The following is a 27,285-nucleotide window of genomic DNA, read 5'->3' as shown; positions in this document are numbered from 1 at the left end:
TGTGTGGATTTAAAGTCGTTCTCTGTACAAATAATGAAGGCATGTTGTTGACCTTCACTCTCCTTTTCCCCCCCTCCCTCAAAGTATGGTATCCAGCTTGCTCGGCCAGTTGTTAAAATAGGAACTTAAAAGGTTATAATCCATGTGGTAAGATTGGGAAGTGATGCATGTTATGAGATGTTCAGTCTAAGTAATGTGTCGCTTTTGTTTTTAGATTGTGGAACAGCCCCGCTTGTGAGCGTGCTGACAGGGTCCCGGATTGTGGGGGGCACAGACGCCCAGGTTGGCGCGTGGCCCTGGATCGTCAGCCTGCAGATCCGGTCCGGAAAGTATATGGTTCATATATGTGGGGGAAGCTTAGTGAGACACAGCTGGGTCCTCACGGCTGCCCACTGCACTAGGGACACGAGGTATGTATTCATGACACACTCCTATTTTATTCTCTTAGGAATATTTTAAAGTGGTGGAGGGACTTTTGACTTCAATCATGTTAAGCTGTATGTTTGCAGGGGCCTATTATGCCTTATATCTTTTGAAGTGAATCCTGTAAGTCAGAGGTCAACAAACATTTTCTGTAAAGACATTTTTTGGTAAATATTTTAGGCTTTGCAGACCATATGGTGTCCGTCACAACTATGTAACTGTAGAACCAAAGTGGTCGTAGGCAATACATAATTGAATGGGTATGCTGTGATCCAGTAGATATCTATGAACACTGAAATTTGAACAGAATATTCCTTTTTTGCCAACCATTTACAAGTGCAAAAATTCTTTGCTTATTAGCTGTGTGAAAATAGGAGACAGGCCAGATTTGGCTTGTGGGTTGGAGTTGGTTGGACCTTGCTTTAAATAATGAAACTTTTTTTTAGCTTTTAAAGTTATTATATTGCAATCATGTATTTGTCTTTCTCACCTTTAGATCAGGAGTAATTTGAAGGCAAGGACTACATGTTTTATTTTACTAGTGTATTCCTGGTACTAATATAGAACTTGGCCTACTTCAGTAAATGTTTATTGAATCTATGGATTATGTCAATCTTGGAGAAATAGGATTTACCGCAGTGAGAATAGAACCATCTATCTATAATAATAATAAAAGGGTAAAATGCTAATTAGACCAGACAGCTGAATGACCTTCCCAGTGTCCTTCTGGATGAAGCCAAGGCTGCGAGGGCCAAGGCAAGCCGCTGTGGCTGCGAGGGCTGAGTCCCTTGCACGAATGCCGTACATGGGGTCTCTAGTATATATGTAAAAGCCTAAGCGACCAACCAACTGGTTGCTATGACGCTCAGTTCAGGAGCTGCCCCCTAGTGGTCAGTGCATTCCCACAGCCAACCTCCCGCAGTCCCTCCCCTCCAGTCGGCAGTCCTCAATCACCCAATTGGTGCCCCACCCAAGGCTGGGAGGCAGTAGATGCGACCCCTTTCAGGGGGCTGAAGTCCAGTTCCCTTCTCAGGGCTAGTGGCCAACCTCCTATGCCCCATCCCTCCCCCTGGCCAGCAGGCCCCAGTTGTCCCACTGCCCGCCCGCCACAGTGGTGGTGCAGTTGCAGGGGAAGGAACCATGCAGTGGCAGAGCGCCAATGATGGCGGTGTCTAGCGTCTGTTCCTTCCACGCCCAGCCTAGCAGCAGTCACCTCCTCTCCAGCCTGGCCCTGATCAGCCTGGCCCTGGCCGGCCCTGATTGCTGGCTAGGCCTAGGGACCCCACCCATGCATGATTTTTGTGCACTGGGCCTCTAGTCCTATATAATAAAAGCCTAATACACAAATTGTTCAGCCGGGAGTTCGACCACTTGTTTTGTTGTTTTTTTTGTTTTTTTTAAATCAATCTTTATTGTTCATATTATTACAAAGGTTCCTCATTTCTTCCCCCCTCCACCAGGTTCCCACCCCACCCTCTGCCCCCTCCCCATCCCCCATTGTCCTCATCCATAGGTGCACAGTTTATGTTCAGTCTCTTCCTCCCTCCCTTTCCCCGATAGTAAATCCCTTTTCAGATAGTAAATCAGTTACTTAGCATTTTCTCATATCAATAATACCTCCACATGCCCAATGATACATTTCACACAAAAGACATTTCCAAATAGGTCAACCAGCCTCATCCAGGCCCCACCCAAGGCACTCACAGATCAACACCCCAGCGCTATAGTAACTCAACACATCCAGATCTAAGCCTTCATCACTTGATTCAGCAGACCCTCAAGTTCCCGCAAAAGTTTCCAGCCATGTCTGAGAGGCAGCCGTGGGCAGGGATAGGCGAGGAGCGAGCTGTTTCGGGCCTGGCTGCTCCGGGCCTGGCCTCTGTTGCTCTGGTTCGTTCCACAACCAGCTGCTCCGGGTCTGGTCACTGCCGCTCCCGACCTAGTTGCTCTAGACTTGGCTGTTGTTGCTACAGGCCTGGCCGCACCCGACCCGGCTGCTCTGGGCCCGGTTGCTCCGGTCCCGGCCGCTCCGGGCCTGGACGCTCCCAGCCTGTCAGCCGCTGCTCCAGGCCTGGCCGCACCAGACCCGGCTGCTCCGGGCCTGGCCGCTCCAAGCCTGGCAGCCGCTGCTCCTGGCCTGGCCGCACCCGACCCGGTTGCTCCGGGCCTGGCCGCTCCCAGCCTGGCAGCCGCTTCTCCAGGCCTGGCCGCTCCCAGCCTGGCAGCCACTGCTCCGGGCCTGGCCGCACCAGACCCGGCTGCTCCGGGCCTGGCCGCTCCCAGCCTGGCAGCTGCTGCTCCGGGCCTGGCCGCTCCCAGCCTGGCAGCCACTGCTTCTGGCCTGGCCACACCCGACCCGGTTGCTCCGGGCCTGGCCGCTCCCAGCCTGGCAGCCGCTGCTCCTGGCCTGGCCGCACCAGACCCGGCTGCTCCGGGCCTGGCCGCTCCCAGCCTGGCAGCTGCTGCTCCGGGCCTGGCCGCTCCCAGCCTGGCAGCCGCTGCTCCTGGCCTGGCCGCACCCGACCCGGTTGCTCCGGGCCTGGCCGCTCCCAGCCTGGCAGCCTCGACCACTTGTTTTGATATGCACCAGGGGTCTTCAAACTACGGCCCGCGGGCCACATGCAGCCCCCAGGGGAGTCTGATCCTGCCCGCCAGGTTTTTTGGGCAGTGAGCGCAGCCAAGGTGTTACAGTAGGGATTAGTAGTTCATATAGTCCGGCCCTCCAGCTCTCTGAGGGACTGTGATCTGGCCCCACTTTAAAAAGTTTGAAGACCCCTGATATGCACTGACCACCAGGGGGTGGCAAGGAACATGGTGGCATCAGTGATGTAGTGCTGGCAATGGGCAGCTGGAGGTGCTGCTGGCCCTGATGGGCCCTGGTGAGAGTGGGACCATGGCGGGATGGTGGAGCAGGTGAGGGGGCAGCGCCAAACCAAGGTGGGTGCGAGCGGGGGCCCAATCACTCCACAGATTGGCCTGCAAACGGTGACCAGCTGCCAGCAGGCCCTGATCTCCCAATCCAGGCTGGGCCCTGGGCTGGGACAGGGAACTGGGTGTGTGTGTGTGTGTGTGTGTGGCAGCAACCAACCCCCCGTGGCACCCAGGCAGGGGGCTGAAACCTCTCGCCAGCTACCTGGGGGGCAGGGTGACGGGGAAGAAGTGCGGTGAGAATGCAGGGTGTCCGCTCTCACTCCCGCTGCTCCCCTTCCCCAGATGCCAGGGCTGGCACCGCGGAAGCCCTCACGCCTGTGCTCAGGTGCTGGGCGCCCGCAGAGAGCCTGCCCCGCACCCGCACAGCCTCTTCCGGAGAAGCTGGGGCTGGTTGGGCTCCATGTGGGTTCACGCAGGAGGCGGCCTGCGAGGCAGGCTGGGGGAGAGCGCACGGCCCGCCCAGCTTCCATGCGGTGCCGCTGGAGGCCCAGAGGCCAGGCTGCATCCTGGCCACAGTGTTAGCTGCGCTCACCGCACCTCCGCGTGGGGACTCAGGCGGAGGGGGCACGCAGGGGCCCAGGTGCTGCCCAGGGCCCAGAGTTCACCTGGGACCTGCCCTTCCACACCAGATGCTTGCGCTTCAATTGCCGGCCAGGCCTAAGGACGGCACCTGTGAATTTCATGCACTGGGCCTCTAGCCCTGGTCAGGTAGCTCAGTTGGTTGGAGCGTTGTCCTACACCAAAAGATTTTGGGTTCCATTACCAATCTTGGCACATACCTAGGTTTCAGGTTCAATCCCCAGTTGGGGCACATACAGGAGGCAACCAATTGATGGTTCTCTCACACATTGATGTTTCTTTCTCTCCCACTTTCCCCCTTGCTCTCTCTAAAATCAGTAAAAACATATCCTTGGGTGAGGATTAGAATATATACTAGTATATAAAGATCTAAGATAAATCCTTTGGAAAACCGTGGTACCTGCCATACAGTTTCCCTTAGTCTTTAATTTTAAAAAATATATGTTTTTTAAAAAATTGACTTTAGAGAGAGAAGAAGGGGCGGGGGTGGGGGAGAGAGAGAGAGGCAGAGAGACAGAGAGGGAGAGAGGGAAAGGGAGAGGGAGAGGGAGAGGGAGAAATAGAAATGTCAATGTGAGAGAAACATCAATCAGCTGCCTCCTGCATGCTCCAACTGGGGGTTGAGCCTGCAACCCAAGCATGTGCCCTGACTGGGATCGAACCAGGTACCTCTTGGTGCATGGGATAGCACTCAGCCAACTGGGCCACAACAGCCAGGCTCGTCTTTTAATTTTTTTAGATTTTTAATTTTTAATTTTTATTTTTTTATTGATTTCAGAGAAGAAGGGAGAGGGAGAGAAACATCAACGATGATAGAGAATCATTGGTTGGCTGCCTCCTGCATGCTTCCTACTGGGGGTCGAGCCCGAAACCCGGGCATGTGCCTTGAACTGGAATCAAACCTGGGACCTTTCAGTCCACAGGCTGACGCTCCATCCACTGAACCAAACCAGCCAGGGTAGTCTTTAATTTTTAGGAGAACCAGCTGTCTTAGAGAAGAATGAAGTCTTTTATTTGTGTGTGTGTGTGTGTGTGTGTGTTAATCCTCACCTGAGGATATTTTTCCATTGACTCTTAGGGAGAGTGGATGAGAGGGAAAGACAGAGAAACATCGATATGGTTGCCTTCCATATGAGCCTCAACCAGGACCCAGATCGGGGAGGAGTCTGCAACCAAGGTACGTGTCCTTGACCAGAATCGAACCCAGGACCCTTCGGTCAGACCCTCTAGACACGGAGCCAAACTAGCTAGGGCATGAAAAGTCTTTAAAAGGAACTAATAACTTCAAAATTCAATTGAGGGAACTGGCCTGATTGGGTAGGTTTTAAATGTGTACACTATATTTTTAAAATAAGGATTTAGTTCTATCAATTGGCCTTTGAGGAAAAGAGATTATTAACCTAGAAAGATGCAGCGGTGTAAACCAAGGGTACAGAAAGAGATGGAGAAAAAGTTTTAGAGTTAGAAGTCAATTCTGCTCTTTCAGGTGTGGGTGTTGTACAACTGTTTCTACATGCTGTCTTCAAAGACTGCTTTTCTATAGCTTTCAAACCTGCTCGTATGGCTTGGAAATTCTTGGAAAAGCTCTTAATGCCTCCTGAATTCTATAACGTGCCTTTACTGATCGGTTCCTTTGACATGGTAAAGAGCCTACGCCATCAGTCAGACATCTCCACCGCCGCCACGGAGGTGGGAGAGGCTCCCACCGCCGCCGCTGCGCTCACCAGCCACGAGCCCAGCTTCTGGCACCGCATTGCCCACCAACGGGAAGCTCCTGCACTGAGTGTCTGCCCCCTGCTGGTCAGTGTGTCATAGTGACCAATTGTCTCACTGTTCAAACAATTTGCATATCAGCCTTTTATTATATAGGATGTGTGCGCATACACACACACTCATACGTAAACTCTTCCAACTTGAACAGTGAAAAGGAATTTCAGCATTTTAAACAACCATGTAAAAAGTAAATCCCAATCCAGTGACAGGTATAACAACTATAAAATGCTTGTTTGTTTGTTTTTTGTTTTGTTTTTTTAATATATTTTATTGATTTTGTACAGAGAGGAAGGGAGAGAGATAGAGAGTCAGAAACATCGATGAGAGAGAGTCATCGATCAGCTGCCTCTTGCACACCCCCTACCGGGGATATGCCCGCAACCAAGATACATGCCCTTGACCGGAATCAAACCTGGAACCCTTCAGTCCCCAAGCCGACGCTCTATCCATTGAGCCAAACCGGTCTCAGCATTGCTTGGGTTTTATTTTTTTATTTTTTTTTAATATATATATATTTTAATATATTTTATTGATTTTTTTTTTGCCCCCCACCCTCCCTCCCATACATTCCCTCTCTCCCCAGAGTTTTATGTCCATTGGTTGTACTTATATGCATGTACACAAGTCCTTCGGTTGATCTATTATCTCCCCCAGATCTTCCTCCCCTCCCCACTGTAATTTGACAGTCTGCCTGTTGCTTTACCATCTCTATATCTGTCTCTTGGTTCATCAATTGCTTGGGTTTTAATTGTTGACTTTTGTCCTACAGAACATCTTTTGGTTTGGTCTGGGGTCTTGCTTGCTTTTTGGTGTGGTTTTTATTGTTTTGATATTTAATGCCATGCTTTATAAAGTTCTTCATGTCAATACTGATTTAATTTTTATAATTCTCACGCTAATATCCAAATGTTTCATTCTAAAATTTTAAGAATTTACACAAGTAGAGGGAATAGTTTAGTGAATTTCCAGATACTAATAACCCAGCTTTGTTACTAATTCTTGCAGGATCTTGTTTCATCTTTTTTTAAAATATATTTTTAAAATATATTTTATTGATTTCTTACAGAGAGGAAGAGATAGTTAGAAACATCAATGAGAGAGAATCATCGATCAGCTGCTTCTTGCACACCCCCTACTGGGGATGTGCCCATAACCAAGGTACATGCCCTTGACCAGAATTGAACCTGGGACCTTTCAGTCCGCAGGCCAACGCTCTATCCACTGAGCCAAACCGGTTTTGGCTTGTTTCATCTTTTTTGTTTGTTAGTTTCATCTTTACCCTCATCAACTCCCCCTCCAGTTATTTTGGAGCAAATCTCAGACATACCACTTCATGTATCTCTAAAAGATAGGAAGTTTTATTTAAAATATTTGTGTCTAAATTAATTTAATTCATTTTGAGTTTATTTTTTTATTTTAAAAAATATATATTTTATTGATTTTTTACAGAGAGGAAGAGAGAGGGATAGAGAGTTAGAAACATGGATGAGAGAGAATCATCGATCGGCTGCCTCTTGCACGCCCCTACTGGGGCAACCAATGTACATGCCCTTGACCGGAATCGAACCCGGGACCTTTCAGTCCGCAGACCGACGCTCTACCACTGAGCCGAACCGGTTTCGGCCATTTTGAGTTTATTTTATTGTTTCGTGTTTTTCAGAGATTTAATTCACTTTTCAAACTAGTTTCTCCAATATCATTTACTAATTCATGCTCCGTCCACTGGTAAGAAGTGCTGCTGCCTCAGTCATATAGATAAATTCTCTGAGTCCGAGCTGATTCGGCTCAGTGGAGAGAATGTTGGCCAATGGACTGAAGGGTCCCGGCTCCGATTCCAGTCAGGAGCACATGCCTGGGTGGCAGGCTTGATCCCCCATGGCGGGGGAGGGGTGCAGAAGGCAGCCAATCAATGATTCCCTCTTATCATTGATGTTTCGTTTCTTCTATATATTTTATTGATTTTCCACAGAGAGGAAGGGAGAGGGATAGACAGTCAAACATCGATGAGAGAGAAACATCGATCAGTCCGCAGGCCGATGCTCTATCCACTGAGCCAAACTGGTTTTGGCATTATTGTTGATGTTTCTATCTCTCTCTTGCTCTCCCTTCCTCTCTGAAATCAATAAAAAAATATATTTAAAAAAATTTCTCTAAAATCTGTTTTTGGACTTCCTGTTCCACAGATCTTTTTCTCTTTTTCTACATCTTGATATTTAGGTTTTTATTAGATGTGACTTTATGTCACATAAAAGGATAAAAAAAAATTGTTATTAACGAGATAAAAAAAAAAAAACTAGTGGAAGATTAAGAATAGTTACTCAAATAAATGTGTTTATAACAAGAACATTTACTTTCTTTCAGGGATCCTGTAATGTGGCGAGCTGTGCTTGGAACTAATAATATAAATGGGAGACGTCCACCCACCAAGATTATAAAGGTTAAAGCAATCATCATCCATCCAAACTTCAGTTTGGAAACTTATGTAAATGATATTGCACTTTTTCGATTAAAAAAAGCAGTGAAGTATAGTAACTATATTCAGCCTATTTGTCTACCTTTTGATGTTTTCCAAAGGCTGGATGAAAAGACGAAGTGCTTCATAGGTGGCTGGGGAAGAACATCAGAAGGAGGTAATTATAGTCTGAATTTTATCGATACAGTTTTTTTTCTGGTTATTGGAGAGGGTGAACCCTTCTCTCTGTATTATGAGTCTTTACAAATCAGTGAAAAGAAAATATCTGTCTGATTTGTCTGTATTTTTTTTTTCTTCCTTGTGGGAGAGAAAAAAATTATCTTCCAAAGCAGAAATAAAGACTTTCTTTGGTTAACATGCAAAGATACCCTAACCCCTGGACATTCTCAGAGAGAATGGCAATCAGTGTTTCTGTCCTTGTTGAGACGCAGAGGTGATAGAGCCAGCTACGTGACAGAATGGCTTGTCTTTAATAAGCTTCTGGCTGTAAGGAATCAACTCGGTGTCCTTTTAAATTTAATGCTCTGTTTAGTATCAAACAAGCTGATTGTGAATTTTTTTATTACACAAAGGGGCACTAATTGTTTGTTGGCTGCACTAATGGGAAAAGCTTTAAATGTAAAAAACGGTATCTCACTTTGGTAATAACAACAGCTGCCATTTGGAAGCATCAGCCATGTTCGGGCCCTGCTCTAAATACATTATTTTTATCTTATCCTCCAAAAATTCCTATCAGGGAGTTAATGTTATTCCCTTTCAACAGATCAGGAATTGTGGATCTTAGAGGTTGAGAAGCTGAGACTCAAATTCAGGTCTTTTTTATTCTAAAGCCTGAATATTTAAGTACTACATTAAGTACACACTGCTCTTGAGGTCATGAAAGTCTAGTTAGCCATATGTGAGATCAAGTACTGAGCCTTTTCTTAGATTCCTCATAGAACCTAGCCATTTTAATATTTGTGGATTAGATAGGATAGACTGGAGGTAAATGTATGAAAGATATGTGAATTATTATTTTTTCCTCTGTTAATTCTTTCTAAGGAAGAGAAGGAAAACAAGATGGTATAGGGGAAAGGCATTGGCTTTAGAATCACAAACCTGTCTGAATATCAGTCCTGCCCTGTACTAGCTTAATGGCCATTGGCAATTATACAATGAGAATAATTATAGGAGCAACTGCCACTTATGCAGGGCAAGCATTTTAATGAATTTCTCATTTAACATCCCTAACAAGACTATGAGAAATGCTGTAACTTGTATGAATAAACTGAGGTTTAAAGAGGTTAATATGGGGAGCTCATATGTCTGGGTGCCCACAGTCCCAAGGCACTGCAGCGCACACATCTGTTAGCTGTAATTGTGCAGCCGATGGTTGCCCTGACACTGAGGACCTGACCCATGTGGAAGCTGCTCCCCCTACCCCCCACTTCCTCCAACCCCCGTGGCCCAGCCAAGAACCATACAGACTTTTGACGGGTGTGTAGTACAGTGTAGGAAGGGAAAATTGGCATTCTCATTGAAAATGATCAGTCGGCCCTGGCTGTTGGTTCTCAGTGGTTAGAGAATGGGCCAGTGCACACAAGGGTCACAGGTTAGATTCCCGGTCAAGGGCACAAGCATTCCTGGGTTGTGGTTGGCTCCCTGCCCATGGGTGGGGCGCATGGGGGAAGCAGCCAGTCCACTCTCTCTGAAAATGGAGAAAAATGGGAGAGGATTAAAAAAAGAAAGAAAGAAAATGATTTATCAGTTCAAATCATGCTGTGTTCATTGCCAACTCTTCTGTAACCAACCTTAGTCAAACAGATGAAAATATTTATATTTACAATAAAGATAATTATTAGTATGGTACCTTTGTTAATGAAGAAGAATGTAGAATGGCCTTTCCCAGACTTTGAAGAGAGGATGGAGTTACTTTGGAGTGTTTGGAAGTAAATTGAGAGTGGAGTCTGAGTCTTTGGTTGCATACTCTGCTTGTTTAGAAGTCTCTGGGAAAACTGCTTTAAATCAAGCCATACTGCAACCCGGAGGACTACGGTATGAATGCACACACCTTGTTATGATATCAGTTAAAGTGGTCATTAAAACAATACACGCACACATTTGTGGATGTCCTATTGTAAGGCCAGCATAATTTACTGGATTTTTAAAAGTACTTATGTCTAAAAAATAGCATCCACAAATTGAAAGATTTACCCACCTTTGATGATGAACCAGCTATTAGAAGTAAAATTATTGTTCTTTTAGGACAACAGGAAAGAAAACATCTTCAAAGGGAAAACATTTGTATTTCTGAATGCCAAGCAGCATAAGTTCAGCAGTTTTTTGGGAGGAGGAGATGCTAGGTTGATAACAGAAGAAAAAGAAGAAGATGATAGTTTGTTTTCAGCTCCTGAACATTTTGTTGTTGATGTAAAAATAACAAATTCCTTAATTTCTGACTCTCAGAAAAAGTTGATTTATTCAATCCATGCAAAGGCAAGGTCTTAGGCCTATTCCTGAAGCAGAAATTGGATTGGCAGTTATTTTCATGACTACAGAGAATTACTGTGATCCTCAGGGCCAGCCCAGTGTGGGATTTAGGATGATGACTCCAGCACCGAGCCTTTTCCAAGGCTTGTCAGTCAAAGAGCTCATGCCAAGTGCCCCAGTGAACATAACATGCACCCAACACAGAGTCAGAGCAAACAGATGTGTTTATTTGAGTGAAAGGTCAAAAATAAAAATCTTCAGAATGGAACAAAAATTCAGACTATCTTCACAAGAAACATCTACTCTAATGGGACCTCCAAATAAGCTCTGATGATAATACAGCTTTCACCAACGACGCTCCTAGGTGTAAATAGGGGGAGAAATTGGGCTTCCCTGCAGCCGCTGATCAACTCCATCAGAAACTACTTCCAACTATCCACTGAGAAAAGGGAAAGGGGTGAAGAAATTTCTTCATCTAAATCAGCAAGAATGAAAATGTCTCATTCTCATCTAGAATTTGCTACACCCTTAATGTGAGAGAAAAAAAAAAAAAGCATCTATCTCAAAATAAGACTGGGGGATCTGAAGTAGGGGGAATCAGATAACATTTATAGATTAAAAACCCACTATGAAAAATTCTTCCAATCAATCTCTCTCTACAGAAAAACAAAGATCAGAAAAAAGGAAAATTGACAATTTAGTCATAGAAAATGAAGTCTTGGAACAGTTATTCAAGTACACAAAACCAGAGCTAGAAATTGAAGTGAAAGTTCAAAAACAAGAGAAAGATGTCAATATTACAAAAGGGCCAAAATTAGATCTAGAAACAAAGGGCTCTTTTAATGATGAAATAATACCAGAAAGTAACAAAATATCTCGAGAAAATGAAATTAGGAAGAAATGTGATCTCAAGAAAGAATTACTAGGTCAACTAAAAAATCATCTAACAATGACAGGCTTCAGGATGTGTGATTCTTTAGATAAGGCGTTGCTGAGTAAATTTAGATCACTGATGATGAGGAACTCTGCCTCCAGAAATGCACCTAATGAAAAGGATGAGTATGGTTGACTAAAAAATTTCAAGAAATGCTGAAAGATCACATTTCCTGGAGTAGGAAAACTCCCACAGAACATTGGATCAGATTTAATAGCTCATCATGATTGAAAGAATATAGAATTAGATGGCTGCACAGGTAAACACCTAGCCACAGCCACACACAACAATTTCAATAAAATACAACTAAAATATAAAATGGACATTACCTAGAACTACAGGAAAGTCGACTGACTGGAAATTCTACAACGAGAAGCAAGGAGTAAACCAGAAGGAAGAGCGGAGGAGCTGTAAAAGCCCAAGGTATGGAAACACGCAGCACGCATTGAGAGGATGGAGCCGGAGAGGAGGGGCAGCTGAGTGCCTGGCTGGCGTTCCCTAGAGGGAAGGAGATAAAAGCTCCTGACTGTGCTGAACCCCAGTTCCGACTGCACTGAACTCCAGTTCTAGGCCAGGCCCTGGGGACCCAGGCGCTCAAACAGAGGGAGCCGGGGCTGTGAGGCAGAATCCCAGGGGAGTGGTGAAAGGCAGAGCCCCTGGAGGCGTGCACATTGTGTGCAGAGGACAGACTGTTGACTCCGCTGCTAGATTTCCCTGGTGGGAAGGAAACAAAGGCTCCGACTGTGCTGGGCCCCAGTTCCGACTGCTCTGAAACCCAGTTCTGGGCCAAACCCCGGGGACCCAGGCTCATCCATAGGGAGCTGGGCTGTAAGGCGGAACCCCGGGGGAGCGGTGAAAGGAGGTCCTGGAGGCGCACACATTGCGCGCAAAGAAGGGACAGTTGGCTGTGCCATGGGATTGCCCTGGCGGGAAGGAGACAAAAGCTCCGTACTGCTCTGAACGCCACCTCCAATCCCACTTCCAACTGAACTGAACCCCAATTCCGGGCTCATTGGGGGAGAGCCTAGACTGTTTGGTAGCAGGCGAAAATCAAGGGCACCTTTCTCTCAGAGGTGCTTGCAGCGAGTACTGAAGGACCCTGGGGGTTACTGAGACTCAGGAACTGCATAGGGAGGGGCTGACGGAAGCCAAGGCTGTAGGCTCCACCCTGAAACCCCACCCCATCAGGGAAGCTGTGAAAATGCCGGGACAACAAAATAGATCACAAACGAAAGAAATGGAGGACAAAAAGCTACTGGATATAGAGTTCAAATCTACGCTTATAAGGTTTTTCAAGAATTTCCTAGAAAAGGTCGATAAGACCTATGAGGATATGAAAAGGGATCAACTAGAATTAATAAGGAATCAACGAGAAATGATAAGGGATAAACAAGAAATAAAGAATACATTGTCTGAAATAAAAAATATTATACAGAGTCCTAAAAACAGAATGGAAGATCGCAAGAATCAAGTCAAAGATTTGGAACATAAAGAGCCAGAAGACACTCCTCCGCAGAAGCAAGAAGACAAGAGAATCCAGAAAATTGAAAATAATGTAAGAAACCTCTGGGACAACTTCAAGCGAACCAACATCAGAATTATGGGGGTCCCAGAAGATGAGAGAGAGCAAGATATCGAAAACATACTGAAAGAAATAGTGACAGAAAACTTCCCCCACCTGGTGAAAGAATTAGACTTACAAGTCCAGGAAGCGCACAGAACTCCAAACAAAAGGAATCCAAAGAGGACCACACCAAGACAAATCATAATTAAAATTCCAAGAGCAAAAGACAGAGAATATTAAAAGCAGCAAGAGCAAAGCAGGTAGTTACCTATAAAGGAGCACCTATACAATTGTCAGCTGATTTCTCAACAGAAACCATGCAGGCCAGATGGGAATGGCAAGAAATATTCAAGGTGATGAATAGTAAGAACCTACAGCCAAAGATAATCTACCCAGCAAAGTTATCACTCAGAATGGAAGGCCAGATAAAGAGCTTCACTAATAAAAAAAAGCTAAAGGAGTTCATCACCACCAAACCATAATTATATGAATTGCTGAAGGGGGCTCTTTCAGAAGAGAAAGTAAATAAAGATAAAAAATTATGAACAACAAATACGTAACTATCAACAATGAATCTAAAAACCAAGGAAATTAAAAAAAAATCTGATGAACAATAGTAACTGGTGAATATAATAGAATCAGAGGTATGGAAGTGAACTGACGATTCTTGGGGAAAAGGGAGGGGGATGTGGGAAGAGACTGAACATAAACTGTGCACCTATGGTTGAGGACAATGAGGGGTGGGGAAAGGGCAGAGGGTGGGAACCTGGTGGAGGAGAGCAATGGAGGGGGGGAATAAAGGAACATTTGTTGTAATATGAACAATAAAGATTTATTAAAAAAAATATATATATAGAATTAAAAGGGGCCTTGAGGCAGGAAATGGAGGTGCAAAATCAACATGCCAAAGAAGAGCCTCTTGCCAGATTGCTGTGTGTGTGTGGAGACTGCTAAAGCTAGAGCTCTAGGACTATATTCTAAAACTGAGTCAGACTCATGCGCCAGCAAATGGTTCATACACGGTATACACAGTGCACTTCCAATCTGATAGAGGTACGCTCAAAGCAAGATAGGAAAAGCTACACCATAGCAACATCAGTCAAAAGAGAGCTGGAAGGAACTTCTGGTCAAGATGACGGAGAGGTTAACACTGTGCTCGCCTTCTCTCACAATCACATCAAAATTACAACTAAATTATAGGACCTCCACCCTTGAGAACCACCTTAAGACTACCTGAATATAACTTCTTTAACAAGGATATAAAGAAGAAACCATGTCAAGACTGGTAGAAGGGGCAGAGAAACAGAATGAGCAGATCGTACACCCATGGTAAAGAATCAGGAGGGATAGTTTGCCCCTGCGTCTGTCATGTAGAAAGTGCCGATGCGCCTAGCACCTCTCACCGCATTGCCATGGCTGCCCTTGGTGGTGCTGCCCCCTGTGGGCAAGGACCTGCGCTATACTGAGTACTCGCTGCCCTCAACTAAATGGCCAGACCCGGAAATTGACCAGGGACTGGCAAGAAGCGTGATAGCTTAGGACAAGGCGTTTCAGCTTTTGGACCTGCAGGTTCCCGTGTATCTCAGATCTGGAAACGTCTTAAGCAAGTAATCACAGACACTGCAAAGATTTCAGCCCCTAACCTTTCATCCTACTGTGAAGGAGGATTTGAACAGAAAATGCGTAGGTGAGAAGCTAGTCTTATTTTGGGGTATAAACTCATCTGCTGGCAAGGCCAAGATTAAAACAGCTCACAGGAGAAGCATGATTTTGAACCACCCAGATTAAGGTGGGTCTCCATACTTAACAACCAAAATAAATGAAGCAAAAGACTTCCTTGAAGAAACCACCAAAAATTGATTTATCCTTAAGGACTACTATACTCTGAAAGAAAAAAAGGGGAGGGGATACTTTAAAAAGCCCTGCAAGTTTCATCTAAACCACCACCTTCATAATTTTTGTACATATGCTAACCATAAATATTAATTTATTCCACTGTTAAGCAGTATAATTACAAAATATTTACAGTCAAAGAATCAGGAGGGATATATAGCCTACAGAGTTCCCCCCTGAGGAGGGGGCAGGATCCCAGGCCCGTACCCAGCTTCCTAGCCCAGACACCAGTGCTTAGGAATCCTCACAATTTTGCCTGTGAAAATCAACAGGAATTCTGTCCAGATGAGACTGTGAGTTCCTGGTGTTTCTCTTAAAGGGCCAACACAAGGACTTACTAGTTGTCAGATTCACTCTGAGCACCAGTGCGGGGCAGCATCTTTATACATATACTAGCTATCCAGTGCACAAAATTTGTGCATCGATAGGGTTCCTAGTGGTTGTCTGCTGCCAACCGGGTGATCCCTCCCTTCCCCTGGCCACCTGCCAGCACCGGGGCCTCCCTCCCTCCCCCAGCTGGCTGGCCCCCTGGTCGAACTCTTGGAAGAACTCTGGTTGAGGGGGAAATTTGCCCGCTACATTTTTATTATATAGGGTATATTTTTATATTCTTAAAATATATTTTATTGAATTTTTACAGAGAGAGAGAGAGGGATAGAGAGTTAGAAACATCGATGACAGAGAATCATCGATCAGCTGCCTCTTGCACATCCCCTACTGGGGACGTGCCCACAACCAAGGTACATGCCCTTGACCAGAATCGAACCCGGGACCTTTCAGTCCACAGGCTGACGCTCTATCCACTGAGCCAAACCAGTTTCAGTGGGTATATTTTTATTGATTTCAGAGAGGAAGGAAGAGGGAGCGAGAAAGAGAAATATCAATGATGGGAGAGACTCATTGATCAGCTGCCTCCTGCATGCCCCCTGTTGGGGATCAAGCCTGCAACCTGGACATGTGCCCTTGACCAGAATCAAACCTGGGACCCTTTAGTTCACAGGATGGTGCTCTATCCACTGAGCAAAACCAGCTAGGGTTGGGGCAGCATCTTCATAAGCATCAGGGATATACGGGGAGAAGCTGAATTGTCTGGCTTCAAGGCAAGGGCTGGAGGAGAAGCTCTGGCCTAGACAGAAGTACTGGCAGGACCTATTGACCCTTTGTTGGGCCCTCCACACACACAACTTGCTAGCACAGTCAAGGTGCCAAATCTGAGTCTCCATAAAATAGCTAACCTTGTTTGGCCCTCCTGCTGGTGTTCAGAGAACCTATCAAACAGGCACAGGCCTGAACCTCTTCCAGTAGCTGTTCCTCACAAGCAGCCAGCCTTGGCTTGGGCCGAGGACTTCGCCCAAATCTGATAGATATACTCACCTCAAATAAGAAGTAGCTGGTTTCAGTAAGCTCTTGCAAAGTGGCCCCTGCCTGGCAGCCTGTCTTGGTTCACAGAGTAACTTCTCCCAGGAGCCTCCAGGCCCAGCACAGGAAACTACCAACCATAAATCACTTTGTAGTTCCTACCAGGTGGCCTCAGGATGGACAGTCAGAGGCTGAACTGAACCTGCATTAGAGCCCCTCTCAAGAGCCCCCAGAACCAACACACACACCCCCAGTGACTGGCTTCCATCACACCATACACCACCCAATTAGCTCTGCAAATGACAAACCCAAAAGTCGGATTCAGCAGGCGCAAGACCCCCAGCACAGCAAATCATACTCTGTGAGGTCAGCTCTCACCCAACAACTCTGTTGTAGTTATGGCCAACAGCAATCAAGGCTCATGTACAACAGGAGGGCACACACAATGCACACAGGGGATTGACTACCGGTAGCAATTAGCTCAGAAGACCAGAGGGGCTGTGCCATCCGGGTCCCACCTGCTACATAAGGCCATCAGCCAAGAAATCAGTTTGGCTCAGTAGATAAGAGTGTCGGCCTGCAGACTGAAAGGTCCCAGGTTTGATTCTGGTCAAGGGGATGTACCTTGGTTGCGGGCACATCCCCAGTAGGGGGTGTGCAAGAGGCAGCTGATCGATGTTTCTCTCTCATCAATGTTTCTAACTCTATCCCTCTCTCTTCCTCTCTGTAAAAAAAAAATCAATAAAATATATATTTTTAAAAAAGAATAATATTGTAATAAAAAAAAAAGACCAGGAGACAGCAGATCTACCTAATACATAGAAACAAACACAAGGAGACAGCCAAAATGAGGAGACAAACATGTCCCAATGAAAGAACAGTAAAAACTAGAAAAAGAATGAAATGAGCCCTAACTAATTTGGCTCAGTGGTTAGAGTGCCAGCCTGCAGACTGATGAGTCCTGGGTTTGATTCTGGTCAAGGGCAAGTGCCTTGGTTGCAGGGTCCATCCCCAGCAGGTGGCATGCAGGAGGCAGCCAATCAATAATTCTCTCACATCACTGATGTTTCTATCCCTTTCACTTCCTCTCTAAAATCAATAAAAATATATTTAAAAAAAAGAAGAAGAATGAAATTAGTGTGGCAGGTATGCTCAGTGGTTCACCATTGACCTATGAACCAGGAAGTCATGGTTCAATTCCCAGTCAGGGTACATGCCTGGGTTATGAGCTCAATCCCCAGTAGGGGGATGCAAGAGGCATTCGATCAATGATTCCCTCTCATCATTGATGTTTTTATCTCTCTCTCTGTCTCTCCCTAAAATCAATAAAAATATATTTTTAAAAAAAGTGAAATGAAATGAGTCAAAACACTATGAAATTCAAAACACTGGATATAAGAATGTTCAATGAGCTTAAAAGAAGACTAGATGAACTCAGTGAGAATTTACACAGAGATGGAAATCATGTTTTAAAAATCAGAAATGAAGAATATAATAAATAAAATGAAAAATTCACTAATGAGGATCAACAGAAAATTAGATGAAACAGAAATTTGAATCAGCAATTTGGAAGACAATTAGCAGACAAGTTAGCAGAAACTCCCAATCAGACAGCAAAAAAAGAAAAATGAGAATAGTTTAAGAGACCCCCAGGAAAACAATTGTAACAACATTTATATCATAAGGATATCACAAGGAGAGGATAGAGCAAGGCATTGCAAATCTATTTGAAGAAATAATGACTGAAAACTTTCCTAATCTGGTTAAGAAAATAAACATATAACACCAGGGCATGCAAGACAAGTTAGCAGAAACTCCCAATCAGAACAGCAAAAAAAGAAAAATGAGAATAGTTTAAGAGACCCCCAGGAAAACAATTGTAACAACATTTATATCATAAGGATATCACAAGGAGAGGATAGAGCAAGGCATTGCAAATCTATTTGAAGAAATAATGACTGAAAACTTTCCTAATCTGGTTAAGAAAATAAACATATAACACCAGGGCATGCACAGCCTAAAACAAGATGAATCCAAAGAGACCCACACCATAATTAAGATTCCAAAGGTTAATGACAAACAGAAAATCTTAAAAGCTGCATGAGAAAAGCAGTTTTCTACAAGGGAGTTCCTATTAGCCAGTCAAATGATATCTCAACAGAAACTTTGCAGTCAAGAAGGGACTGGCACGAAATATTCAAAGTGATGAAAATCAAGTACCTAAAACAAGATTACCCAGCAAATAATCCTTTAGAATCTAAGGAGAATTAAGGCTATCATTTATTGATAGAATCACAGGAGAGATAAAGAGCTTCCCAGACAATAAAAAGCTAAAGTTCACCACTACCAAATGAATATTACAAAAAATATTATAGTGACTTGAAGAAGGAGAAAAGGTAAAAATATATTAATTATAAAATGGCAATAACTACATACCTAACAATCAATATAAATGGATTACATGTTCCACTAAAAGGACATAAGTTGGTTGAGTAAATAAGAAAACAAGACCCATTCATATGCTGCCTACAACAGACCCACTCAGATCAAAAGACACAGAAAGTAAAGGAAAAAGATATTTCTGCAAATGGGAACAAGCAATATACACTGAGTGGCCAAATTATTATGATCTCTGAATGCATAATCTGGCCATTCAGTGTGTGTGTGTGTGTGTGTGTATTAGAGGCCCAGTGCATGAATTCATGCATGAGTTGGGTCTGGGCCAGGGGGAGGGGACATGGGCAGTTGGCTGGCCTGCCTGCTGGTCGAACTTCTAGTCGAGGGAACAATTTGCATATTAGCCTTTTATTATATAGGATATACACTGAGTGGCCAGATTATTATGAGTTCAGAGATCATAATAATCTGGCCACTCAGTGTATATATCAGACAAAAATAGACTTTAATAGATGGGTGGGGAAACTTTTTTTTCTGCCAAGGACCATCTGGATATTTATAACATCATTCACTTAATATAATTCACTTAATGTATATTTATGTTGCACCGGATCAGCATGGCTCAGTGGTTGAGCATCGACCTATGAACCAGGAGGTCACCTGGCTTGATTCTCCATCAGGGCACATGCCAGGGTTGCAGGCTCCATTCCCCAGTAGGAGGTGTGCAGGAGGCAGCCAACCAATGATTCTCATTATTGATGTTTCTGTCTTTCTCTCTCTTTCTCTCTGAAATCAACTTTTAAAAAATATTTTATTGATTTTTTACAGAGAGGAAGAGAGATGGATAGAGAGTTAGAAACATTGGTGAGAGAGAATCATCGATCAGCTGCCTCTTGCACACCCCCTACTGGGGATGTGCCCGCAACCAAGGTACAAGCCCTTGACCAGAATCGAACCCGGGACCTTTCAGTTCGCAGGCTGATGCTCTATCTACTGAGCTAAACTGGTTTTGGCTGAAATAAATTTTTAATTTTTTTAATTTAGGCAGTAGCAAGTGTTGACAAGGATATGAAAAATTAGAACCCACATACATTGCTAGTGGGAATATAAAATGATACAGCTGCATTGGAATACAGTTGGGCAGTTCCTCAAAAATTTAAACACATAATTACCATACAACTCAGGAATTTCATGTGTAGGAATATATTCGAGAGAAATGAAAACATGTTCACACAAAAACCCATACTCAGCTATTCATAATAACATTATTCATAGTAACAAGAAAATGAAAAATGGGCAAGGAGGAAGATGGCGACCAGCAGGAAGGTAGGGAGGGAGAGAGTGTGAATGAGTGAGGGAGTGATAGAGGTGTGAGTGGACCCGTGTGGGTGTGTGTGTGAGTGAAATAGGGACAGTTAGACCCTGCAGTTCTTCCAGAAGGCTACCAATCCGGGTGGTCTTAGATGGCAAAACCCCACGGTCATTTCAAACACTCAGGGGAGGACACCAGCGGCACAGAGACCATGCCATCTTGAAGATCAGAACTGCTTGAGACTTGAATCCTAGCCTTGCCACCACCCAGTCCGATCTCAGAAGCAAACCAGGACACTACAGCCACTCCGGAAGAAAACCTGCCGCCCCCTCTGCAAACCCTTGGACCTGAGCCCTCCCCTCCAAAGGTGTGCCGCTTGGCAGCAGAAACAATTCTGAGGCCACGTGGATTCCTGCAACTGAGAGGAATTGACAGGACTGCTCCAGCCATGAAGACAGAAGAGAAGCAGTCCAGAGATGGAAGACGCTGACAACACATTGCCACAATAGCAGTCAGCAGCTGTGCGCCACTGCAGGTTGCCCAGGACCAAACCAGAGAGGGTCGGACCTGCATTACCACCATTTGCCTACCATCCAGAACTGAAATATCATTGCTGACATGTACACATAAGGAACTGTTTGACATTAAAATTGGGACTCAAAAGAACTGCTGGCCCAGAAAGAAACTCATTACAGACTGATTCATTTGCCTCTCAGCATAACCATTATTGCTTGTCCCATTTTCGGTTCATATAAGTGTATTTCTAGTATTACATGAGCTCACTCATCTAGGGGAATGATGAACAACATAGACTGATGAACAAGAACAGACCCAGAGACAAGGAAGCATCGATCAGACTGTTGGACCTCAGAGGGAAGGTAGGGGAGGGTGGGGTTAAGGGGAAGAGATCAACCAAAGGACTTGTGTGCATCCATATGAGCCTAACCAATGGTCACGGACAACAGGGGGGTGGGGGCATGCATGGGAAGGGGTTTGGATGGGAATGGGGTGGATGAGGACAAACATGCGAGACCTTAATCAAGAAATTTATTTTAAAAATGAAAAATGTAAATGTCCATCAATGGGTGAATAAACAAATGGTGTATTCAGACAATATTATCCAGCCATAAAAATAAATGAAGTCCTGATACATGCTAAAACATTATACTAAGTAAAATAAGCTATACACAAAGGCCCACATAATATATAATTCCATTTTTATGAGAAAATGTCCAGAAGAGGCAAATATAGAAGTGGATCAGTGGTTCAAATTAAACTATAAGTGATAAAATTAAACTATAAATCTATAACAGAAAGATAGCTGAAAAACAGATAAAATTAGGTAGCTAAACACAAATCTAACAATAGATTGCCGGCCTTTTATGGGGGGGAAAAAATCCTAAACCATTTGAAAAAGATGTTAAAAACACCTAAGTGAATGGAATGAGATTCTTTAGACTTGCATAGGAAGACTGAGTATCATAAAGATGTTAATTCTATCTGCAAAACTGGAAGAAGAAGAAGAAAAACCTTACCCAGCGAATGATAAACCCTAATGCTTTTTGAGACCATTAAAAAGCCCATTCTAAAGGAACCACGAACAGCCAACACAATCCCGTGGGAGAAAACTGTTCTAAAGCTGTAGTGAGTCAGTGCTGTGTTTGTGCAAGGAAACTCTAGGTGACCATGGGATAGGACAGAGTCCAGACATCTGTCTCTGGGCTCCCTCTTTGAAATCTCTGTTGGCTTGTTTTTTAATATCACTGCACCGGGTTCATAAATTGGGTGGTGGGTTCCCAGGCGTTCATTTTATCATTACCTGTTATCACTTACATGTTACATGTATTCTTTTATATGCCGCCAGTGTTACTGGAAATTATTTTAAAGTAAGTGGCAGAAATGTGGCTAGCCTCTAGGCTTCCTAGAATTCAATCCAGGAATCTAAATGATTTGGGATGTATTTTATTTCTGCCTCCTGTTCCTTTTCTCTCTCTAGTTCCTCGGGCTGCCTGTCCTCAAAGGCTGGAGCTAGAGAATCAGCTTTAGATTTATAGCGAAACAGTTATGTGACTAGGGTGAACCGTTCTTTTCTGGCAGCCCAGGTTTAAAAAAAAAAAAAAAGAAAAGAAAGAAAGACTGGCTAAGGATTCCAATTAGTTACACTTACACTAAACACAGTGACGTCTGGACCAATCAGTGTCACCAGCAGAATGGAGTTCTGTGAATGGAACAGTTGCCCGCCTGCAGTCAAGGGGACAGAGTCTGTCACCAGGAAAGCTGGATTCACAGGGCGCACAGAACACTCAGCGATTCTGAGACGGGCTGGTGGGATTCGGTGCTGCTGGGACAGCAGCTCTCCTAAGGATAAATCTGTCCTTTACGCTCCTGGTGTGCTGCCCTGTATTTTCCTGTTTTCTTATGTATAATAGCACAGAATCCCTTTATGTTTGAAATGAGCAGAGAAGTTAGGGGAGCACATAAGTTAAAATCTATTTTATTTTCCTGTGCACCATCCTCCGAGACTTGGCATCGTTGTAAAATTAAATAAAAGTATTCACAACTTACAACAGAAGAAAGATTGGCCTCAGGCTTTCTGTCTTTAGTCCTTGGCAGTCGCTTCGTTTTGTAAAATCGATAGATCCTATTGTGAGACCTTCAGGAGAACACAAGAGCAAAGACGGCAGAGATAACCTGAAATGCCTACTATCTAGAGATAAAGGTCATTGACATGCTGGGGAATGTTCTTCCACAGTCTTCCTAGGCATGCATACGTACATACATTCATACATAATACATATATTGATACAATTTTGCATAATTGTTGAATCAGTCACTTTGGAAAGAAAACCTATTCAGCATTAAAATTTTATATCACTGTTAAAATGCCTGCTCTCCAAAATCACTTATTGGTGCTTTTTTTGTTTGTTTGTTTGTTAATAGGTAATGCTACAAGAATGTTACAGGAAGCACAAGTGCGTTATATTTCTCCAAAAATTTGTAATTCTGATAAGGGTTATGGAAATATAATTCCTATAACTTCATTTTGTGCAGGTGATGAAGATGGAATTTTTGATACTTGCAGGGTAAGACCCAATAATTTTCCTTAGAAATATTTTCTTGCTGAAACCGGTTTGGCTCAGTGGATAGAGCATTGGCATGTGGACTGAAAGGTCCCGGGTTTGATTCCTGTCAAGGGCACATCCCCAGTAGGGGGTGTGCAAGGAAGCAGCTGATGGATGTTTCTCTCTCATCGATGTTTCTAACTCTATCCCTCTCTGTAAAAAGTCAATAAAATATATTTTAAAAAGAAAAAGAAAAATATTTTCTAAAGCTAGAGGGAACTTGAACAAGGCCTTTGATCACTTTCTGGTAAAGCCTTTTTTTAAAAAAAAAAATTTAGAGTGAGGAAGGAAGATTCAGAGATACACACACACATAGAGAGAAACAATGACTTGTTCTCCTTATTTATGCATTCATTGGTTGATTCTTGTATGTGCCATGACCTGGAATTGAACCCACAACCTTGGCATTGGGACAATGCTCTAACCAGCCGAGCTACCCAGCCAAGGCTGGTGATGTCTTAATTATCAATGTTTGCCCTGGGCAGTGTGGCTCAGTCTGGTGGGGTCATCAGAGCACATGGTTTTGGGTCCTGGTCGGGGGTGTGCAGGATGCAGCCCATCAGTGTTTTTCTCTCTCCATTCCTCTCAAAAAATCTTTTAGCCTAACTGGTGTTTTCAGGCCAAGGCTCTATCTACTGAGCAACACTGGCTAGGGCTTGTCTGTCTTTTTATTACCACCAATCAACTTATGAACCAGGAATTCACAGCTTGATTCCCAGTCAGAGCACATGCCTGGGTTACGGGCTCAATCCCCAGCGTGGGTGTGCAGGAGGCAACCAATTAATGATTCTCATCATGGATGTTTCTATTTCTCTTTTCCTCTCCTTTCCTCTCTGAAATCAATACAAATACATATTTTTAAAATTTTCTTAAAATTTGTTTTATTTTTAAAAAGTTCTTTTTTTCTCAACCCAAATCCTTTCCTGATCTGCACTGAACTTTTCTTCCTTTCTTTCCCTTTACCACCTTTATTAAGGTACAATTTACATATACACAATTCACCCATTTAGAGTGTACAGCTCAATGGGTTTTCAGTATATTTATTCACAGAGTAGTGTAACCATCACCATCACCTAATTTTAGCACACATTTGTCACCCCAGAGAGAAACCTCCACTCATTATGAGTCACTCTTCATTCTCCTCCCACCCGCCCCCAGCCTGAGGCAACTACTAATCTTTAAAGATTTGCCTATTCTGCAAATTTCATCTGAATGTATCATTCAATATGTGGTCTTTTTTGATTGACTCCATTCACTTAAGCATGTTTTCAAGGTTCAACCACATTGTGACATATATTAATACTCTATTTATTTTATTGCCAAATAATGTGCTATTGTATGAATAGACCATATTTTATTTTACATTTTTATTGATTTCAGAGAAGACGGGAAAGGGATAGAAACATCAATAATGAGAATTATTGATTGGCTACGTCCTGCACACCCCACCCTGGGGATTGAGCCTGCAGCCTGGGCATGTGCCCTGACCAGGAATCAAATCATGACTTCCTGGTTCATAGGTTGATGTTCAACTGCTAAGCCATGCCAGCTGGGCTGGGCCACATTTATTTATCCATTCATTAGCTGAAGGACATTTGAGCTATTTCCACTTTTTGGCTATTCTGAGTAATATTGCTATAAATGTTTCTGTATATGTTTTTATGTGTTGGTATGTTTTAATTTCTCTTGCAAATTTCACCTGTGGGTGGAATTCCTGAGTGAATATTTAACATTTTGAAGAATTGCCAAACTGTATTCCACAGTGGCTGCACCATTTTGTATTCTTACCAGTAAAATATAAGGGTTTCAGTTTCTCCATATCTTTGTCAGCACTTATTGCTTGTCTGTTTTGTGTGTGTGTGTGTGTGTGTGTGTGTGTGTGTGTGTGTTTTGTTGTTGTTTTATTTTGTTTAAATTCTCATCCAAGGATATTTTTCCATTGATTTTTAGAGAGAGTGGAGGGGAGGGAGAGACAGAAAGAGAGACACATCCACGTGAGAGAGACATCAATTGGTTGCCTGACGCACACGCCCAACCTGGGCCCCAGGGCCGGGGATCAAGCCTGCAACACCTTCAGTTTTCAGGCCAAGGCTCTATCCACTGAGCAACACTGGCTAGGGCTTGTCTGTCCTTTTTATTACCACCATCCTTGTGTGAAGTGGTATCTCATTTCGGTTTTAATTTGAATTGCCCTAGTGACTAATAATATTGAGCATCACTGCATGTGTTTATTAGCCATTTGTATATTTTCTTGGGAGAAATGTCTACTCAGATCCTTCACCCATTTTTAAATTGAGTTATTTACTTTTTTATTATTGAGTCATAAAAATTCTTTATATATCATGGATATAATTTCCTACCATTCTTTGGACTGTCTTTTCACTTCCCTGATGTTACCATTTGTAGCACAAAAGTTTTATTTTTTATGAAGTCCAACTTATCTATTTTTTGTTTTGACTTTCTGTATTCCTCTTTTCTTCACTACTTCTAAATCCATAAACACTTCATCCCTAAGCAATAACCCATGCTCTGATCTTTTCCTACTCATTCTTTTAAAAAATATATATTTTATTGATTTTTAACAGAGAGAAAGGGAGAGATATAGAGAGCTAGAAACGTCGATGGGAGAGAAACATCGACCAGCTGCCTCTTGCACACCCCTTACCAGGGATGTGCCTGCACCCAAGGTATATGCCCTTGACTGGAATCGAACCTGGGACCTTTCAGTCCGCAGACTGACGCTCTACCACTGAGCCAAACCGGCTTCGGCTCCTACTCATTCTTATTTCTAGAAATCCAGGGCTTATCCATCCTGTGTCCTTTTCCTTAAAAACCTTGCCTTTAGCCTGGCTGGTGTTGCTCAGTGGTTGAGCGTCGACCATGAACCAAGAGGTGACCAATTGGATTCCTGGTCAGGGTACATGCCTGGCCCCAAGAGGAGGCGGGCGATCAATGTTTCTCTGTCCTCAATGTTTCTCTTTCTCTAGCCCTCTCTTTCCTCTCCATGATATATATAATATCTTTAAAACTTTGCTGAGTAAAATAATACAGAATGCAATCTAATTTAATTGCATTCATAAGCAAAACATTTTCATGGTAAAAAAATTATTATTTAATGCCTACCACATATAGAGAATTTTAAAATATTTTAGAAACAGTCTTTAACTTTTAGGCACTGTAACAGTTAGCTCAGTGTCCTTGTTGCTTTGAGTGATTAACATCCTTAATAATGGTGTTTCAGCTGTTTATGGACAGTCTTGTATGACCCTGAGAGAGATTGTTATTGTGATACTACAGAGGGGATTAGCCATGTATTCCTAATATCATGTACCATCCAATGTCAGTACTTAGAAAGATGCCATTTCTTGCAAGATTCAGTTCATTTCTCTAGCAAACCACACACACCTAAAAGACTCTTTCATATATCTTAAAGATATATCTTTCACAAGCAATAGAAGTATTCTAGTAGTGTCTATAATATTTTGCACATATCCTGAATTATATTTCTCCTGAGTAATTGTACAAAAAATTCCAAACAATTTGCTTTATAGTATTCTGGTTCAAAACTATACAGATGGTAAGTTCATCCACCAGCTGTGTGGTTCCTCTAAATACCAGGCCAGACTGGATGTAACTGAATTCCTGTTTGAGTTGGGAATATAAAACTAAAAATCCATTGATCTTAGAGGTATATTGAAAAGGTATATTTATATAAATGTATGTTTAATGTGGTTAATTTGCTCCAGCTTTACTATATAAGGACTACTAGAAGTAACTTACACTCTTTTGGGACTTTCTTAATAGGGTGATAGTGGTGGACCATTAATGTGCTACATCCCAGAACATAAACAGTTTTTTGTAATGGGAATTACCAGTTACGGATATGGCTGTGGCCGAAAACATTTTCCTGGTGTCTATTGTGCGCCATTCTTCTACAAAACGTGGCTGACACATCACCTCAACCAGACAAGGAACAAAGGCATATTTAATATAAACAGTCTACTCGGACAGGTCCTTGTCGCCTTAGGCTCTGTTGTCTTACTAGCAACTCCATGA

The 27,285-nt window shown here is 43.4% G+C and overlaps 1 protein-coding gene and 2 pseudogenes across 3 annotated transcripts; all 3 read left to right on the top strand.

Annotated features, from left to right (window-relative positions):
• Positions 1-177: 177 nt before the first annotated feature.
• TMPRSS12 (transmembrane serine protease 12) lies at positions 178-27,285 on the top strand (the record flags this gene model as incomplete). The annotated part of the gene is made up of 4 exons (XM_084877511.1): positions 178-410; positions 8,068-8,336; positions 23,048-23,190; positions 27,034-27,285. The coding sequence occupies 4 exons, from the start codon at positions 178-180 to the stop codon at positions 27,283-27,285; spliced, it is 897 nt and encodes a 298-aa protein (XP_084733637.1).
• On the top strand, positions 8,780-10,979 carry LOC311618651 (nibrin-like; annotated as a pseudogene). The gene is made up of 2 exons: positions 8,780-8,807; positions 10,159-10,979. The product of its transcript is annotated as a nibrin-like (transcript).
• LOC311618650 (nibrin-like) lies at positions 10,979-11,813 on the top strand (annotated as a pseudogene). The gene has a single exon. The product of its transcript is annotated as a nibrin-like (transcript).

This window comes from Pipistrellus hanaki (genome assembly GCF_964339955.1).
Source record: "Pipistrellus hanaki genome assembly, chromosome: 3".
In the NCBI taxonomy this organism is placed as follows: Eukaryota; Metazoa; Chordata; class Mammalia; order Chiroptera; family Vespertilionidae; genus Pipistrellus; species Pipistrellus hanaki.
This window is presented reverse-complemented; position numbering and strand designations above follow the sequence as displayed.